This window comes from Filicampus tigris, chromosome 11, assembly GCF_054856515.1.
Source record: "Filicampus tigris isolate MCC_2025a chromosome 11, RoL_Ftig_1.0, whole genome shotgun sequence".
NCBI classification, from domain to species: domain Eukaryota; kingdom Metazoa; phylum Chordata; class Actinopteri; order Syngnathiformes; family Syngnathidae; genus Filicampus; species Filicampus tigris.
This window is the reverse complement of record NC_141227.1, coordinates 7616283-7635391: the sequence shown is the minus strand read 5'-3', so window position 1 is coordinate 7635391 and position 19109 is coordinate 7616283. Positions and strand designations below refer to the sequence as shown.

Genomic DNA, 19109 nt, shown 5'->3' with positions numbered 1-19109 from the left:
TTTCAACTAGTGGGCCTGCATATAACATACTGTATTCTTGACAAAATATGTTTGGGTTGACTTCCCCTTTTAGTGTGCTGAAGGACCACACTTATGTTAAGTTTCATTTTGACTTCACAACAACCTTGCGAGGACGGCTTAGGTATTGTGGGCGGGACAGATGTTGCCCACAGATCATGTAATGCCAAGGTCTGCTGCAGAAGATAACAAGTTGTTAAAAGTAAAAGTTGGAGCTTAGACTTTCCATTGATTAAACTAGAGTGAGGCCGCAACCTGTCCATCTCCATTCTGCATGCCTCTTTCTCTCTCTCTCTCTCTCTCTCTCTCTCTCTCTCTCTCTCTCTGTCTCTCTGTCCCTCTCTCTCTCTCTCTCTCTCTCTCTCTTTCTCTCTCTCTCTCTCTCTATGTCTCTCTCTCTCTCTCCTCACCTTCTCTCTCTCTCCCTCCCTCCCTCCCTCCCTCTCTCTCTCAGTCTCTCTATCGCTCTATCTATGTATCTCTCTCCCTCCCTCTTTCCCCTTCTCCCCCTCTCCCCCTCTCAATACCCTGTGGGAAGTTTCCACTCATCCACAGACTCCCATTCCTGACCAGGGAGCAAATTGTAATATTTCACCAAGGTCATGATAATGACTAACTAGCTCTACCTTAAGTCATGTGTGTACTCTGCTTTATTGTCCCATTTGTGACTAAACACAGAAGATTAGCATGAACGTCAGCCATTGTTGGTGCATTAATCTAGGAGACAATGTCTACTAATGCATTACGCTTCTAAATATGTCAGGTATTTCCATGACTAAACCTCACCTTTGAGTATGTTGCTAAAGAAGGTGCAGCAATTTGCAACCAGCAGTATGAAAATCTTCCTCCTTCATCTGAACATGCTTAGGTGTGGCCGTCTGGTTTTTTTTTTTGTTGTTGTTGTTTTTTTTGCTGTTACCTTAGCGATGTTCCTGGCTTGGTGTATTTTCCACAAAATGTCTTTGTATCTCTCCCCTACCTGTGTTAATGCCCCGACCCCCACTGTCTCTCCTCTGTCTTTCTTCCCCCCATTTTCCTGACAAGCAGCCCGGAGCTTTGGCCGCAGAAGAGGTAATATGTAGCGCTTCCTCTGCGCTCTTGCTTGCTTTGCGAACTACTGTATATCTCTTCAAAGATCTGTGTTGTTTGATTAAATCTTCCAAACAAATGCATTTTACTTTTATCAAAATGGTCCAAGAAAAATGTTCAATGCTTTTCTTCTGCAAAATCATGATGACAAATAAATAATTTTGTGGTGATTCATCTTATAGTAATTGGCACCAACCTTTTGAGGTACTATTTGATTTAAGTTAGTTCATAGTGGATATCTAGGATTTTAAGAAAGTGCGACTGACTTGACAACTAGAATGATTCTAATATTGTTGAGCTCTTTTTTTTCGTATGCTTTTGAACTGCTTCCATTCATCTGAAATTTCAATGCTTTCTGTGATTTATGTTGATTAGACAGCAACCAAAGAACAGCTCAATTTAGTCAATTCTTCTAAACATGCATACATGTATAACATTCACAGAAGAACTAGCAATCATTCAATGCGCTTTATAATGCATAGTCATGGTGTAAATATGCTGCTTTTCCACTGCATAGCGCCAGGCTAGCAGTGTTGCCAACTCCTTAGTAAGCAAAGTACACATTAGCTGTCCTAAAAGTCATTTGATGTAACTATGTGTATAAACCATGCTATATAGCAAGCAATTTTCATAATAGGAAATTGGCATAGAGTTTCATCCTGATGGACATTGTACGATACAGGACTAAAAATATTTTGACCTGCTTTCCGATTGGCTGGCGACCAGTCCGGGGTGTACCCTGTCCCTTGCCCAAAGATAGGCTCCAGCTCAAAGATAGGCTCCAGCTCACCTGTCACTAAAGGCAAGCAGTATAGAAAATGGATGGTCATTTTAACCTACCAGGCAATGAGTTATTTACAAAGGAGAAACAATTAAATTTTCATCCCGGTCTTGATGCCAGACTTGGCACATAAAAATGACAATCATCTTTATGGCCAAGTATTTTAAAACGCACGGAAGTTGTTTCCAGTAGCTGGAGTCATGCTAGTTCTTTCACAATGAGCAACTCATACTTATTGAGATTTGATGTGGTTTTGGATCTCGGACAGCAATCTACCGGACCAATTAGCAACCAGCAGGTTTACCTCACCCGTTTCTTGTTGTTTCAGCGCACACTGTCTGACCACATGCTGCAAATTTTAGTACCTGATTTTCCCATTGCAAAATCATCAAGTGAATTGAGTTGTGTCAAGCACAGTAGGTACCATGAAATGGAAACAAGCCAAAAGTTTATGTGGGTTCACTTAAGGAGGAAGTCAACGTAAACGTTTTTTTTTCAAGATGTTCTATGCAAGCCCACTAGTTGAAACAGAGCATTCTGATAAATATAGCGTTTGTGGAATAAGTGCTAATCCACTCGTTTTTAGCCATCTCTGGGGGTGGCCATTTTGTCTTCTGTCCACTGAAAATGACGTCACAGCTGCTCACAAGGACCAATCACGGCTCAGATTCAGAAAACAGGTCAGCCGCGATGTCGAGGTCGTTGTGAGCAGTTGTGATGTCATTTTCAGTCAACAGAAGACAATATGACCGCCCCCAGAGATGGCTAAAAACGAGTGCATTTTGCTGCTTAATTTATATTCCACAAACGCAAACTTAATCAGAATGCTGTGTTTCAACTAGTGGGCCTGCTGGGAACATGTTCTTGAAAAAAATATGTTTGGTTTGACTTCCGCTTTAAGTTTGGACTGTAATGCTCCATCTTTGTTACGTTGTATTTCCTCTCTAAGGTTTCCTTTTATTCTTTTGAACTATTTTGCATGTAATGGCCATCAATACATTATACCTTTTTCCACTTGGGAAATGAAGTATACCTGTATGTGATGATAAGGGGATAACTAACACGGCCACTTTATTGGCATTTTCAGTTTGTCTGTTAGTGGATTTATGTGATCATTTTAGAAGCAGTGTATTTTTACTGTGGGTTAGGGTTAGGATTAAATAATCCATGCATTTAAAGAAATTTACATCGATCTTTACATATGAAAATCTAAATGAATGACTGACTGAATGAGCAGAATTCTGTGCAGATGATTATTATAAAAGTCAATATCCAGTGGTACAAAGTTGTGGACAATGTGGAATATTTATTCCTTGAGGAAGTCTTTACCATTCTTGCATCGTCTCTGACCTCCTGTCAATCTTTTTTCTCCCTTTTTGTCCTTCTGTTGTTCCCCTTGCCTTTCGTCTCCTCCTACTACTCTAGCTCGTTCCTACCTTTTTCCCTTTGAAGATGGTTTCCTTGATGATGGCCACGGTGACCTCTCCTTGACCCCCAGTCTGAACTCTCCAACCCGTTGTCAAAACGGAGAGAGGATCGAGCGCTACTCGCGCAAGGTCTTTGTTGGAGGCCTACCCCCAGATATAGATGAAGGTAAATTGTTTATCTTGTGTTGTTTTACCTTTTCTTGTATGGATTTTGTCTCGCTCTATCTTAATATTTGTGTTGAAAGTGAAACATAGTTATTTACCAACTTTATTTAAAGTTCAACTTCTTTGGGAACAGTTCAGTCTTTTTAAGAAAATACTTCACAGAAGCATGGCGTGTCTCTACTCCATCCTTCCTTTGTGGAGTTTACATGTTCTACGCATACTTGCGTGGGTTCCCTTCTCCCACATTCCCAAAACATTTTAGGTTAATTGAAGAGTCTAAATTGCCCATAGGTGTGAATGCAAGTGTGATTGATTGTTAGCCTGAACAGTCTCAGTAATTGGCTGGAAATGTCCAGGAGCAACTGGGGAGGGGGTTGCGGGGCGGGGATGGGGGTCGGTTGGGGTTGGGGGAAGGTCTTCGGTATCTTCATCAACGACACTTCAACATGGTCACAAGTGCTGAGGATCAAACCCACAACCTTCGGGTTGGACGATGACCACTCTACCACCGGAACCATCTATCCCATATCTTTAAATATACAGTATTTCATATATAAAGAGCAACCGACAAAAACAAAGGATGCACGATTAAAGCATTGGAAAGCCTGTCAAAAGAAGCATCAACAGCAAAGAAGAAAATAAATACATTTAATAAATAAATATGATAAATAATAACAAAAATTGACAACTAGATAAAACAATACTCTTGTTAGTTTATAATTACCCTTTTGATTCCTGGATCAAAATGTAAAGAAAATGAATGGAGGATATTCATATTGTAATGAACAAAAAGATACTTGGGGTCTGTTAAGCAAGTTGAAGGCTTGCCATTTTCATGCTGAAACAAATTTACTGAAATGATACTTTTATAATGTTTTTTTGAATTTGTATTTTATGTTGCTTGTGCATGACCATCCATGCATAGAAAGATGTAGATTTCCATGCCGTCCTTTGTCCTCGTGTAATGTACAGTATATTATTATGAGCACAACAATGATGCAAAAATGAGCCCCACACCCAACGGCCTTCTTTATTATTTTAACAGATGAGATCACCAACAGTTTCCGTCGCTATGGACACCTGGTAGTAGACTGGCCCCACAAAGCCGAGAGCAAATCCTACTTCCCGCCTAAAGGTAACAATAGTTTGTTCAAACAAAAGCTGGATTTTCCCATCGGACATCAAAGCCTACACCAATAAATATCACCTCGGGTGTTTCTCACCATCATCGGGTGCCCAAAACGTTCATGTTACCCAGAAATCATAGCTCATACTGAGAGAGCATCACGGTGTCTGTTGATCTGTGTAGCCCAGCCACAGTAATCATACACCATGAGATTTCATTCTAATGGCTGTTTATTGGAATGGTTACCGGAGGCAGGTCAATGTATCCCTCGACAACCTCGTGGGTAGCTTTTGAAGGAGGAGCTGATCAGATTAGCAACACCCTCTTCGTCACGGCCTGTGACCCAGGAACTGCAGTGTGCTGTGCGGGAAGCTATTAAGATGCTCTGGAAATAATTGGCATTCCACATACACGTGGTAATACACTACATTGGAGGACCTCTCTGCCACACGCGTTTCTCAATATTATTATATTCCTGAATTGGGAGGATTCCTAGGGAGTAGGTTTGACTCTACTAACGCCACACCCAGCAGCAAAAATAAGCTAACCTTTTAGGGGAATAATCTTGCAGCAGCTGGAGGAGGATGTCATTGTAAAGGGGTGGGGTCCAGTGATGTCATGTAACTTTAATTAAAAAAAAAAAAAAAATACACCTTTTTAATATCACTGCAGAAACCGCAAATGATATTTGGTCACATGCTCCACTTTAACTGGCAAGGTAGTGAAACTTGAACACACATCTGGAAGGGTGTTTGTCTGTATGGGTTCTTTAGTGTGTTTTAGTTGAAGAGGTGACTCATATTATGACCAAGTCCACCTTCTGGGCTAAGCAATGACTTGTACAGGCTTTGGAGAGGATTATTACCTCACACAGGTGGAAGACAAAACAGCCATTCAGAAAAAAAAAAAAAATAATTGCCGCTTTTTTTACAGATTTATTTTTTTGCATAATAACATGCTATCACGTTCACAATGATGGATTAATAAATCTATTATTGAGTCAACTTTGAAAAGATATGATGTGTTCTTTAAAAAAAAAAAAAAAAATCCACGATGTGTAATATGCTTCCTCTAACATTCCAAAAACATGCACAATAGGTTAATTGAAGACTCTAGGAATTAATGGTTGTTTGTCTAATCTTGCCCGGCAATTCACTCACAATAGCGATCAGTTAGTGATGTACCTCCCCTGGCTCCATGCAGATCATCAGCAACCCTAATCATGGTCTCTATCTGTAGAAAATGGGGGATTTAACACAAAAGATGACATTTTGGACCAAGTTAAGAACCCACGATGCTGCTGGGTTGCATTACTTTCTTTTTAACAGTGGACACCGACCAACGTGAAACGAACTTGATCGCTTAATCATCACTTGCCACTTTCACTCATTGCTCATCAAAGTTAAAGAATATTCTATTTGTTTTGGCTTTACAACCCTCTTTGATCATCGCTCTGGCCAACCGTGTCCACTTGCTGCTGCAACCTGTTATCAGCCAGACAGGAAAATATAAGAGGAAGTATTTTTAGCTGAGCACCATGGAGGCCAATTGCAAATTGAATGTCGCTCAGTCCCTATTGATTGTGTGAACAGGTACTTTTTCTCAAACAACAAAGTGGCATTAGCTTGATATTTGGTTTCAGTGATTGCTTCTAATATGCTATGAATAAGCTCTTGGTATGAAAAAAAAATCATGACAGAAATGCAGACCAGCCTTCGGTTCTCAGATGTCTGTGATGTCATGGCAACCACAATGAAGTCTGGTCACTATGGTGATGGCAGGTACATCCGCCCTATATCACCCAACACCGTCATCGCGGTTGATGCTGCAAATGTTAAGGAGCTATTTTGGTCTGTGACTGGAGGTGAACGAGGTGGCAAAGTTGTTTGGACGCTGCAAACTGCATCCAGTGTGTAAGATGACATCATACTTATATACACTTGCAAAATCTAATCCAAAACAGAGCTGTATCAAAATGCTTTTACAAAGATTGCAATGCCACCTTTTGATTAACATAATTTGATACTATCTTTATTAATGTGGTTAGTTGTATCTTTTTTTTCTGTTTTCTTAATCAGAAACTGGAGACTATCAGAGAAAAGCTTGGAAAAGTTTAAAAATAAAAAGTTTGCAAACCAAAATTTTTTTGTGATTTCAGAATTTGAGGACAATTTAGGCACCAACAGTATTGAAAAACAGACCAATTATTTGATATGTTTTCGAGAAACAAGGTAATATACAGTACCATCATGTAGCACTGTTGAAGTATTTAATGTTACCAGTGTGTGAATGAGCATTTGCTGTCTTTTCATGACAATATGTGTTCCATTGCTCATTGTGTGACTGAGTCACAATGTAATAGCACTCAAGTAACTTGAAGGTAGAAAGACACTCTAAAAGATAAGTCCATATACATTTCCACTTTCCCCCTTTGTAGGCTTATTTGTATTTATTATATATGTATTGTTTGCAGTACCTGTAATTTGACGAACAGCCATCAGGCTTCTCTGAGTTAAACCGTTGTTTCCTGTTTTGTCGAATTGCGGGACCTTATTTCGGGAAGGTTATTGTTTGAGCTACAATAAGGCACAAGGGACTCTGACTGTAAACAATAATCTGTAGGGTGGAAAATGATGCTGCGGTCACATCCCCCCGCCTTTCTGGTCATAAATATCTGCAGCACGAGCCACTGCAGATGTGCACTGTACTCTTCTGACTTCAGTCTCTACTTTGCACAGAACTAGAGATCTTTGTTCAAGCAATCACCTGCAAACTAAATAGGAGACGATTTGGGTGGCGCAGAGAAGTAATTATGGTAATATACCAGACGATAATGCATGCGCAAGTCAATTCTCCATGGCATTATGAGAAATAATGTCAATGTGAACTCCACGTGATGTCACCACTGTATATGCGCAGCCATTAGAGGCACACATCCACAGAACTTTTCTGTAAAATGAATTAATCATGCGTTAATTCCTCCAGGCCATGTACATTGTAGATTATTTGTATATTGATTGAACTAAATGCTTTCTGATTCACATAGATGAATTCATTGTTTGGTGGATTACATTAAAATATGGGTGCAATTAAACTATGGCTCCAACTATGTTTTGGGAAAGCCTCGTTTCATGTTGGTTTGTTGGTGATATCTGTATAGCCGTTCTATCTGTTGTTTTACTGTTCTTCCACAAAGTTTTGTGACTACGCATCATCAAAGCTCTGCTTACGTTTACACACGTCCTCGCGCACAAGTCCAAATTGATAGGTCCCATACTTTGCGTCAGAACGTTCCTAAATGATGCCCCATCTTACACACATGCAGGCTTGCAAGGAGAGAACAGGTCTGCACCTCTTGAGCTGGGTGAGTGCCTTGCTCAAGGGTACCTCGGCAGTAGTCAGGAAGCAGATTAGCATAACAACAAGTTGCCATTTATACTTGTTTGCGGAGAGACTTGAACTGTGACTCTCTGTGTTCGAAAGCCCAAGTCCTAATGTTGGGCTTCTGCTGTAAAAGTCATTTCAAAATATTTTTCGCTGAGCCTACCTGTATAAATCTAAGACCACTATGTGTTGTTGGTTGGATGTAGCATGCTTGAGCTGATCTTGTCCTACCTGAATCGGCGTAATGGTGCTGAGTGCTGACCTTGGGGAAATGTCACGCTCCTAGTGCTAAATAATTCAACAGTACAGAGTGACTGACTGATTTTCTTTTTCTGTTTGTCTCACAGACATCAGTGAACTCTACTTGGTTCTCTTTCAGGAAGCTCCACTGTGTGTCGACATGATCAATTTTACTGCTGTGGATCAGCTGAGATCAATGACAGTATATTAACAGAACTTGTGACCATGTGCATAGGATCCAGGCTCAAATTACTGAATTTGGGGTGTAAAGAAAATTTGGAGACTGTCAAAGACACTGGAATATCTATGTCAATATATATGATGGAGGACAGACTTTGCAGTGGAATGATTACAAAGTTTGAAATGTGTTAACTTCTTGCCAGGTTATGCCTTCCTGCTGTTCCAAGAAGAGACCTCTGTTCAGGCCTTGATTGATGCCTGTATCGAGGAGGACAGCAAGCTCTACCTGTGTGTTTCAAGTCCTACCATCAAAGACAAGCCGGTGAGCAGAGTCCTAAAGTAGTTTATTACTTATATATAACAGTACTCGCAGGCATGTATTTTTATCCTCTGTGATAAACGACTAATTTTACTGCAGCTTCATTGTGACTGTCTTCTCCGTGTATTTATGTATTATACTTCCCTCTAATGGCCAAGGCGCGCACAGCAGGAGGAGGCCTATTGAATTAAATCATGACATTGTGTTAGAAAGTTGGTCGACAAAAACTGTCACGTTCCTGTAGCAAGATCAGTTCAAATTTAACTATCAACTGTTTGTGTGAGAAACACTGAGGATTTTCTATTGGTTCACAAATACGGTTACATGGACAACCAAGGTTCTAGTTATTTCAGTGTACTTTATTCATATAAGTTAACAGATATATTGAAACAGCTCTCAGTTCTATATCACTATAAAGACCAGCACCAATAGTAAAACACCGTTGGTACATTTTTTTTTTAATACATTTCACCTTTATTTATCCATGTAAGGCAATTGAGAACAGATTTTCATTTGCAGTGCGGACCTGGCTGCAGACATATTTCCCTCCATTCATTATGATTTTATCCCCAGGCCAAATTTCTGGAAACATGACCTGATGAATTATAAAACTGAGGGTGGACACTATCCCTTCAGTAGAATGGATTCTAAAAAAGTATTTTTTAATACATAAAAACAACTTTAACCAAGTTCTTTCTTGGGCAAAAAAGAAAAGAGACTGTATTGCTATGATGTTTAGTTGTTGAAAAAAATCCCTGCAATTGTTACCTGCACTTCCTAATAAAAGTTTAAAGCAAATGTTGCACCTAATTTATGTGTAGACACATACCAATTATAAATAAATAATCTTAACAGATTGTTAAAAATTAAGAGAGACCAAAATCTACTGGAGAGGGAAAAAAATCACACTGAGCAACATGGGGCGGAGCCACAGGCCCACCCAGATTGACAGACTGTCCACCCAATGAGATTCATGAAACAATCTATACTTTAAAATTTTTAGTAAATTATCAAATTAGTTTTGAAATTGTGTTTTTAATTTTATTTAATATAAAGAATGGCATAATTGTTTTTGTCTAAGGAAGATCTGAACTTCATATTGGAGGATTGTGTTCAGTGAGAGAAATACTCAGGCCCACCCTGATTTTTCCAGACCCACCCGTTAGCCACGTTCTGGCTCCCCCACGCTGAGCACCCCACACCACGTGATCATCACACCATCATACAGTATACATGCTAGGGGACGTGATATATGCTTCTCTAGGACCGTCCTGAACTGATTCTTATCCTTTCTACCAAGCAGATCATTTTCTGTGGTTGGTAGCCCCTATAAGTCCCCCCCCCCGGCGTTCCTCACAGGTCACTCTTAGGGCCTATCTCACTCTTAGGGCTTCCTCCACTTAGAGATGCCATCAGAAATTATGAAGATATCTCATTTCATTTGCATTTCCATACTTTCAGATTTATTTTCATTTAACCCTGATACTACAGATGAGAGAGTGCACTGCCTGACTTGCTTGACTGCAATAAATGGCTGGTTGGCTCATAACCCAGTGCAATTGAATGCAGCGAAAACAGAAGCATTAATTGCTGTCCCTGACAGCTTGGCTTCTCAAGTTTCCTCTTGGCTACGATCACACCCTGTGAAACCTTTTGCGTTTGATCAGATCACCCTTTTTCATAATCACATTTAAACCGTAACCTGTTCCTGCTTTTTCCGCCTCAAAAGGTCCATGTTATCTCATTCTGAAGTAAAGCTTTAACTCATGCTTTGGTTTCTTAATTTCTTAATGGCAAATTTCGCCAAATTAATAGCATCAGTTTACCCTGCTTTTCCCCAGGTCCAGATCCGTCCATGGAACCTGAGTGACAGTGACTTTGTCATGGATGGCTCCCAGCCTTTGGACCCCCGCAAGACCATATTTGTAGGGGGAGTGCCCCGGCCTCTGCGTGCAGGTAGCTTCTATAACTAATGGCACGATATTACTTGCCCCCAAAGCTCCTAAAATGGCTTTCTAATACATACCAGCACTGTGTATGAAAGTTTGTACTTGTCATGAATGTGTTCTGTATAAAGTATATTTCTATGAAGCTTGCAGTGTACTACTAGATGGACCTTAATATGGATTTGGAGGACATCACTTAAAAAATGACATGCCTTTCGATCCACATGCTAATCAACCATCTCTGTTTCTGTCTCCAGTGGAGCTGGCTATGATCATGGATCGGCTGTACGGTGGTGTTTGCTACGCCGGCATCGACACCGACCCAGAGCTCAAATATCCAAAAGGGGCCGGCCGCGTGGCTTTCTCCAATCAACAGAGCTACATTGCCGCCATCAGCGCTCGCTTTGTTCAGCTGCAGCACAATGACATCGACAAGAGGGTGAGGCTCAAGTCTCTTCGCCATGCATCACAACGTTCATTATGGTGGACGTTTCAGCTTGCAATAATGGATGGCTCGCCTTGCCTTTCTCATCACTGCGAGCCAAACACATGTTTCCAGTTGTAGACACACATGACTGATTTAATTATAGTTATTTGCTATACATGTTGAGCCACCCATGCTCCACTGCTGCCTGCTTATTAGAGCCACACCAGCAATTAGCAGATGCATGGATTGTGACCAAACAAGACTGGTTCTCTGCCAGATCAATGGGCGTAGCCCCTTATTGTCCCCACCTATTTTGTGTGGACAATAGCCTACTGAGACACCTGAAATCCTTCTGCGAACCATGATATTTTTAATCATTCTATCTTCAAACTTAGTGGGAACATTTTGGAGAAGGCCATTTCTCTCCCAGCCCAACTGTACACAAAACAAAGTTGATTTAAGGTTCAACTAGACTGGGGAAGTAGTGGCGACAGGACGTGAGCATTGCAGCGCCTCTTAAAGCACTTGCACCAACGACCACATCATTGAGAGCAAATACTGACAGCTGTGGGAACCATGACTTTAGAGGCCAAAAATAACATCTCCCTCTCACATACACGCACAAAAAACAGTCACACTCACAAAAAACCCTCTCACATGCTCAAACCTCACGCACAACAGAAAACCTCTTAGACTCCCCAAAGAAACTCTCATGATTTACAAAAAAAACTTTTACATTCACCAAAAATCATCACTTACAAACCAAAAAACTGTCAGGGACAAAACCCTCTCAGAGGCACCAAAATACCTCCCACACACAAGCCATCACAAGCACAACAAAATCTCTCACGCACATACCAAAAAGACTCTTTTACACAAACACACACACCTACACGTGCACTCGCACACACGCATACCACCGGAAAATTTAAACCCTCAGAAATCTCTCACACACCAAAACACTCTCTTACCCAACAAAAAGCCTTTCTCACACATTTCAATAAACCTCTCGTATCTGACAAAAATCTCTAACACTTACTTAAAAACATCCCACACCCACCCAAAAAACCTTCGCCATTACACTAAAAAACATCTCACACTCATGAAAAAAAACTCTCATGCACAACAGAAAAGCTCTCTCAGGCCCCAAAAAACACTCAGGCTCTGTAAAAAAGACTCTCACTTGTAGTAGAAAACCTTTCACCAAAAAAACCTCTCTCACTCACCAAAAACACTGTCAGGCACCAAAAAAAAACTTTTAGACACACCGAAATACCTCTCGCAAAATTATCTCTCTCACAAGCACACACATACACACACTAACCAACAAAAACTTGACACTCAAAAAACTCCTCACACTGTTACAGACAACAAAAAAATCTCATACACAAAACATACACACCTCATACAGAATAATAACCTTCAATACTCACTTGAAAACATCTCACTCATCTCACACTCACATAACACACACACACCAAGAAACTTTACACATGCACCAGTAAACTCTCACATAGAAAACAAAACCTCTATCGCTCACCAAAAAAAAAAAAAAAGGCATGCAACAAGAACACCAAGAAGCCTTTCACAAGCACCAATAAAGTCTCACATCCACAATACCCCCCAAAAAACAGTCATGAAACAAGGAACAAACACTCCCTAAAAATAACTCAAATACGCAAAAAAAAAACTGTCTCATTCACCCCAAAACACTCACACTCACAAAAATATTCACAAAACACCACCACAAAATATATTTGACACACCAAAAACTCTCTCTCATCGCCAAAAAAGCCTCTCACGCCCACCAATAAAACCTCTCACATGTCACAAAAAGCCTGTCACACACAGGTCCAAATAGTTCTCAGCCCACTTACTAAAACAAACATCTTTTTTTTCTGTGTGAGACCTTTTTTGTCCAAATAAGATTTATATTTGTCTGTGTGAGAGTCAAAAGGTATGTGTGTGGAAGTGGAAAAGTGTAAACAGAAGCCGTTTCAAATCTTGAATGCTGTTTGGCTCTGCATCAATAATGTCCCTCCCTCGGTCTGTTGCCAGGTTTCTGTTCAACTGGCTTCCAGGTTAATTGATTGAGTTTCATGTTGTGTTTGGTCTATACTGTATAGCACCTCATACAGCATAACTTTCCTTCTTGGCGGGTCACTTTGACAGATATTAGTATTTCTTTAGTGATTTTCACTGCCTTGCAACAAACAATCCTAAAATAAATAAAATATGAAATTAAACAATAAAGTCAGGGTCAATCATTTGTTTGAATTGACAAAGGGTCATGATCATCAAATCCCAATCCAACCAAGAAGAAAGTAGCACCATTCACCACTTCTTGATGTGTCACTGACAGGTTTATTAATTAATTGTGCTTCCCAGTTTGGCACATCATTCATGAATAAATAGATACAAGAATAGACACTTGGGTTTAATAGTTTCATCTTTCATTATTTGCCCTGCGATTGGCTGGCAACCAATTCAGGGTGTCCCCCGCCTACTGCCCGAAGGCAGCTGGGATAGGCTCCAGCACTCCCCGCCACCCTTGTGAGGATAAGCGGTATCGATAATGGATGGATGGATCTTTCATCATTGGCATGTTTAATTCATTCCAATTTTTAGACTTTACATCAATTTCATTTTGGCACAAAAAAAATCTGGCTCACACCAAAGACATTTAACTGTTTCTGTTTTTAATGTTCGTAGTTGTTTGGAAGAATAATTATTATAAGAGTTTAAAATTGAACGATCGTCTGTTGCTTTCCTCTGACTTTGAATGAATTTAAATGATTTTGAATGAGGCCAACATACAAGCTTTAAATGAAATGAGAAGGGTTTTGTGGCCGCACTCCCACACAGTTTGCATCGTCCTTCCTGCCTGAGCATGCGAGATAGCATCACCATGGCGACCAAACCCTCATTTCTTTCCCTATCGCTGGCTCTTTGATGGATGACAAAAACAAAACAAAATGATTAAATGGGAGATGTACACTGTCCGTGTGAAATATAATTTTGATTGGGGATTATGTCTCCTGTTCTTCCTCTCAGGTGGAGGTGAAGCCGTATGTGCTTGACGATCAGATGTGTGATGAGTGCCAGGGGGCACGCTGTGGGGGGAAGTTCGCTCCCTTCTTCTGTGCCAACGTCACATGTCTGCAGTACTACTGCGAGTACTGCTGGGCCAGCATTCACTCGCGAGCAGGCCGAGAGTTCCACAAGCCCCTCGTGAAGGAGGGGGGCGACCGCCCTCGACACGTGTCCTTCCGCTGGAGCTGAGTAGTGTCTGCCTGACTGCCTGTCTCATCCCTAGATACATAAAAAAAAAAAAAAAATAGCCCCTCAATCCTGAAGAAAATTGTGACTAAGAACACAAAGAATCCCATATTCACACTCTCCGGCCTAACACTTTGTGTCGTCTGATGAAGCATTGTGACAAATGAAAGGTTGGAATTTGCACTTTGGCACACCACCTCAATCAAATATACACGCGCACACACACACACACACACACACACACACACACGAACCCCCCCCCCCCCCCCCCACACACACACACACAAACACACACACACAATAGGATGTAACTTCAGACACTTGACTACTTTTAGCTCACTCTTCTTTGACGAGCTGGTGAGATCCTGCTGACACCCTCCCTCCCCAATCCATAGCCACATAGCGGTTGGACCCTATGAATATTTAAAAAGAAATGGTCTATTTATAGTTTTGTACCTATCTATACATATATGGAGTATATTAATTTAATATAAAAGAGCCTACATATATATATATATATATATATATATATATATATATATATATATATATATATATATATATATATATATATATATATATAATGTATATATATATGTATGTATACATATATATGCAGTTAAACAAGTGTACTGAGATAAACTGGGTGGAATAGAAAACAAATTAAGGCAATTAAGGGCCATGTAACACCTTAAAATGATTAAAAAAACACACAGGTTATAAGCATTCACTCTATAATCTAAATAGTAATACCTCATACACACAACCGGATTAGTTCACTGTTGATTTCTATGGCTTAATTTTTTATAAAATAGTTGTTTTTGTTTTTTTTAAGTTTTCGAAACATATTGCTCCAATGGCCTTGCTGCTAAATATATGGTATGATCAGATACCTGAAGTACACTACTACACACACCACATGTGCAAAGAGAACGCATCCACGGTGCGCTCTCAACACAAAGATGGCTGCTATTGAAGCGCATGTTTATTTGAGGTGGCTGCATGCAAACGACTTTTTAATATTGCCCAAATTTGCACAACACACTGCAGATTCATTGAGAGACAGTGAACATTCAAAGCATCGGGGGGGTACATGCAACCTTAAGTATCACAAATCCAATAGGTGTAAAATACCCATGACAAGCTGTCTCTGATAGATGAAGTACTTTTTTGCAGTGATTGTTGTTATAATTGTGCGATTTTTATACCGTATCTAGTTAGGTCAGAGTATGCTTAGAGCTGTGATTCGCTTTAGATGTCGTTCATGTCCGACATAGTGACGATGTTTCACAGGACGTCTATCGTATGCACACGTGCATTTGTGCTCTTGTGTGAATGTGTGCGTGCGTGCGCATGGATGTATATGTATGTATACAGTATGTATACATATATGGATACATATATGTTCCACATGTATTTCATACACACATGTATATCTCTCTATATATATATCTATATATGTATATATATAGATATATATATAGAGAGATACATGTGTGTATGTGTATATATATGTATATGTGTATATATATGTATATGTGTATATGTATATGTGTATATATATATATATATATATATATATATACATATGTGTATATATATGTACATATGTGTATATATGTACATATGTGTATATATATATATATATATATATATGTACATATGTATATGTATGTATGTGTGTTTGTGTGTGTATGGATATGCATATAACAGCTGCTCTTTCAATCTTTCCAATGCACACAAACCAATCTAAATAGAGCAGAGTTGATGTCCTCCTTCCCACGAGGAGGCGCTGCTGCCCGTGTAGTGATGAGGAAGAACAGAAATAAAGCTACTGGAAGTTAACAAATGGCACATGTTCTCTCCACATAAATGTGCAAATTAGGGGTATCCTTTTAACCCCTATTTATTTTCTCCTGCGAAGCTTGAAGTAACCGACCTGCTAACAATTAATTTGTGTTTTGTATGAAGTTTATGGAGCGCAGTGATGGCAAATGACACAGTTTTTTTTCTTTAGCAGTTTTGTGGACAATCTATAGACCTATAAGGTTTTTGCAAGGTCACGCGTGTTCACTTTTGATTTTTGTTGGGGGTTGATTGTGCTATGCCCCACAGCCTGTCTCCTCTTTTAGTCACAAACTGTTTATTGTTGTTTGTTTTCATATATTTTGTGTTATCCACAAAGAAAAGAAAACAGGGAGAAGATATATTTTTTACTGATGGGAAGAAGACGAAAAAAAAAATAATGGCTAACCATTAATCATGTGTATCCCTATGAAAGTGAATTTTAGGTGTTTTTGTGACTTCCTTCCCACCCAGGCAGGTTTTCTAGTTTGTTATGCACTACTCTTTGTATTGTTTGAGAGTCTGCAGTTGTTTTTGTTAAACAACAACAAAAAAGATGATAAAGCTTGCTTTCTGACTGACAAGATCTTTTGCAATACCTCAATTTTTAAATATAATGGAGAGAAACTGCTATTTTCTAAGTTTATTCTGATGAAAAAAATAATATATATTAATTTAATTCTTCAAGAGAAATTATTTAAGAAATGGTTAATTTTTTATTTGCTTATTTGCTTTTATTTAGATTTTTTTTTTTAGAACAGTTGAAGAAGTTAGAACTGTATTACTAATATAATGTTGGGTTTGTGTGAGAGTACGGCCTTGTCTCTTAGCGGTCAGAAATATCAAGAGGAAAAAATGTTTGTTTTGTCCCCACTTTTTGTATCTTCATAAACATGTATTTACTATGTTGTCCTCTGTTGTAAAAGAGCTTTTCTGTTTATTTTTAAGATGTTTATTTTTTTTTATTCCCCCCAAAAATATGTCCTCCAATTGTTTTTTTTTTTGTGTGTGTGTTTTTTTTTAACCCTGATATGTTAGCTTGGCCTCATTGCAAAAGTGAGTAGAGGTTGGAAGAAAAGAATGTTATTTAAACATAAAGCAGACAACTTGACCGAAAGCCCCCAAGGTGCATCAAGACTGGTGGCCTTTTGCTCATGCAACACTTGAATTTGTCCCTTTCTTTTTTTTCCTTCTGAAGCTAAGAACCTATTTGTTGTTACGTGCAATACTGTTTGTACTATTTGTAAAAAAAAAAAAAAAAGACGAAAAAGAAAAAAAGTGGCATAAATCTTTACTGCAGAATTATTTTCATTGTGATTCACAAGAATAATTTTCTACTGTGTATTTACTGACTACCTGCTAGTACCTTCCAGTAGTATGTAGCCTTTGTACCAAGAACGTTTTCACTATTTTTATTTTTCATTTTAGTTTAAAAAATTTTTGCAAGAGAAAAAAAGACTAACATATTTCCATATGTTTGTTTTATATTTGCCTTCACTGATTTATTTCTCAACCCTTAAGATTTATTGGGGGAAACTTTCATATCCGGTCAATGTCATTCATAATATATGATTTTGTATTTTTACTTGGAATAAATTAATTTTGTGACGCTAATTCTTTCAAATTCGTTTGGATTTTATTTTCACTTAATTTTTTAAGATGATTTTTTTTTTTTAAATAATGATAATGTCACATGTGTCTGGACTCTTTAGCTGTGTGTTAATGTACAAATTATCTACAGGGGTGAATATAAGTGAGCCCCCATAAATAAAAAAAATGGGGCTTGATGAAAAAAAAAAGATGTGCAATGTAAAAACAAATTGGCAATTAAAAAAAACAAACTGAGCGTATACACTACTTGTCTTGTAGCAGCATGGCCCACTTCACACAAGGACTCAAGCTGACTTGGTATAGTAAAGTGAACATCGCTTCCTAAGCAATCACCAATTAGATAATGTCTCCTGTCTAGTGTGACTGTATCGAAGTGTGAGCGTAAATATATATATTTCATGCATATTATACAGCATTTGTATGACTTTTTACGTTTTACCTACACACTGGGCAGTGACTCCCAATTAGGGTGCTGCAGTAGTGTGTCATGAAAGCTCACAAGGGGTGCTATTGGAGGGAATCCAATTTCATTTAATTTGTCGCCAAATAATTACAAATTCATCTTTGTTCATCTATGTCAGCGACATATTCTGACAGGCAGAAAAATTAAAAGCACTTGCATTAGATGGAAAAGGTTGAATAAAAATGTGTATACATCCACCTGTTGCCATTATTACAACAATTAGTGAAAGTCTAAGACTATATTTCATACTTTCTGTGGCATTTTTGTTTGGTGTGATGTGTGATTTTTTAAAAAAATGTAAAATGGGTGCCTTGACTCAAAGGTCGGGAGCCACTGATCTAAAGGATGCAACCTCTCAACAATGTCATAAATATGAAAGTTTTGTTTTGATTCCGTCTCAGCGAATTTAACTGTCTGAAGTAGCATTGAGAAATGTAAGATTGCAAGTCCTCTTATCTCCATTCAAATATAGAAGAACGTTCTGTTATTGCTTGAGTGGCCCAGTATAGTTTGAAACCAAACATGTTAGTTTCACCATTTTGCACAAGTATAGCTGAATTTGTGTAACTGGTCTTACTTACACACACACACACAGCTAGTTCTCTTGCTCTAATTTCCAATCCAAAGTAATCGAATACTTATTTACAAACATCAATCCGACTGGATTGCATTTTGCATTTACCTTTAAAGTCTTGAATGCTATGGATGTCTGGAGGCCTGAATTAACGTTTTTGTTTTTTTTGGGGGGGGGGACGGCAAAGCTATCTACAAGTATCTCAGTATGACTAGCTTGCTTTGTATGTTTCCCG

General features: G+C 38.9%; 1 protein-coding gene across 5 annotated transcripts in view; it reads left to right on the top strand.

Annotated features, from left to right (window-relative positions):
* The window catches only part of cpeb3 (cytoplasmic polyadenylation element binding protein 3), a 42165-nt gene extending 24325 nt beyond the window's left edge, over positions 1-17840 (top strand). For 3 of the 5 annotated variants that reach the window (XM_086044732.1, XM_086044733.1, XM_086044731.1), the window contains 7 exons: positions 1066-1089; positions 3314-3481; positions 4526-4615; positions 8614-8732; positions 10571-10685; positions 10933-11114; positions 14157-17840. In XM_086044732.1, the coding sequence (XP_085900858.1) occupies positions 1066-1089; positions 3314-3481; positions 4526-4615; positions 8614-8732; positions 10571-10685; positions 10933-11114; positions 14157-14384 (926 nt within the window). In that variant the 3' untranslated portion in view covers positions 14385-17840. The remainder of the gene's footprint in view (positions 1-1065; positions 1090-3313; positions 3482-4525; positions 4616-8613; positions 8733-10570; positions 10686-10932; positions 11115-14156) is intronic. The other 2 variants (XM_086044735.1, XM_086044734.1) reach the window with 1 other exon arrangement.
* Positions 17841-19109: the final 1269 nt, after the last annotated feature.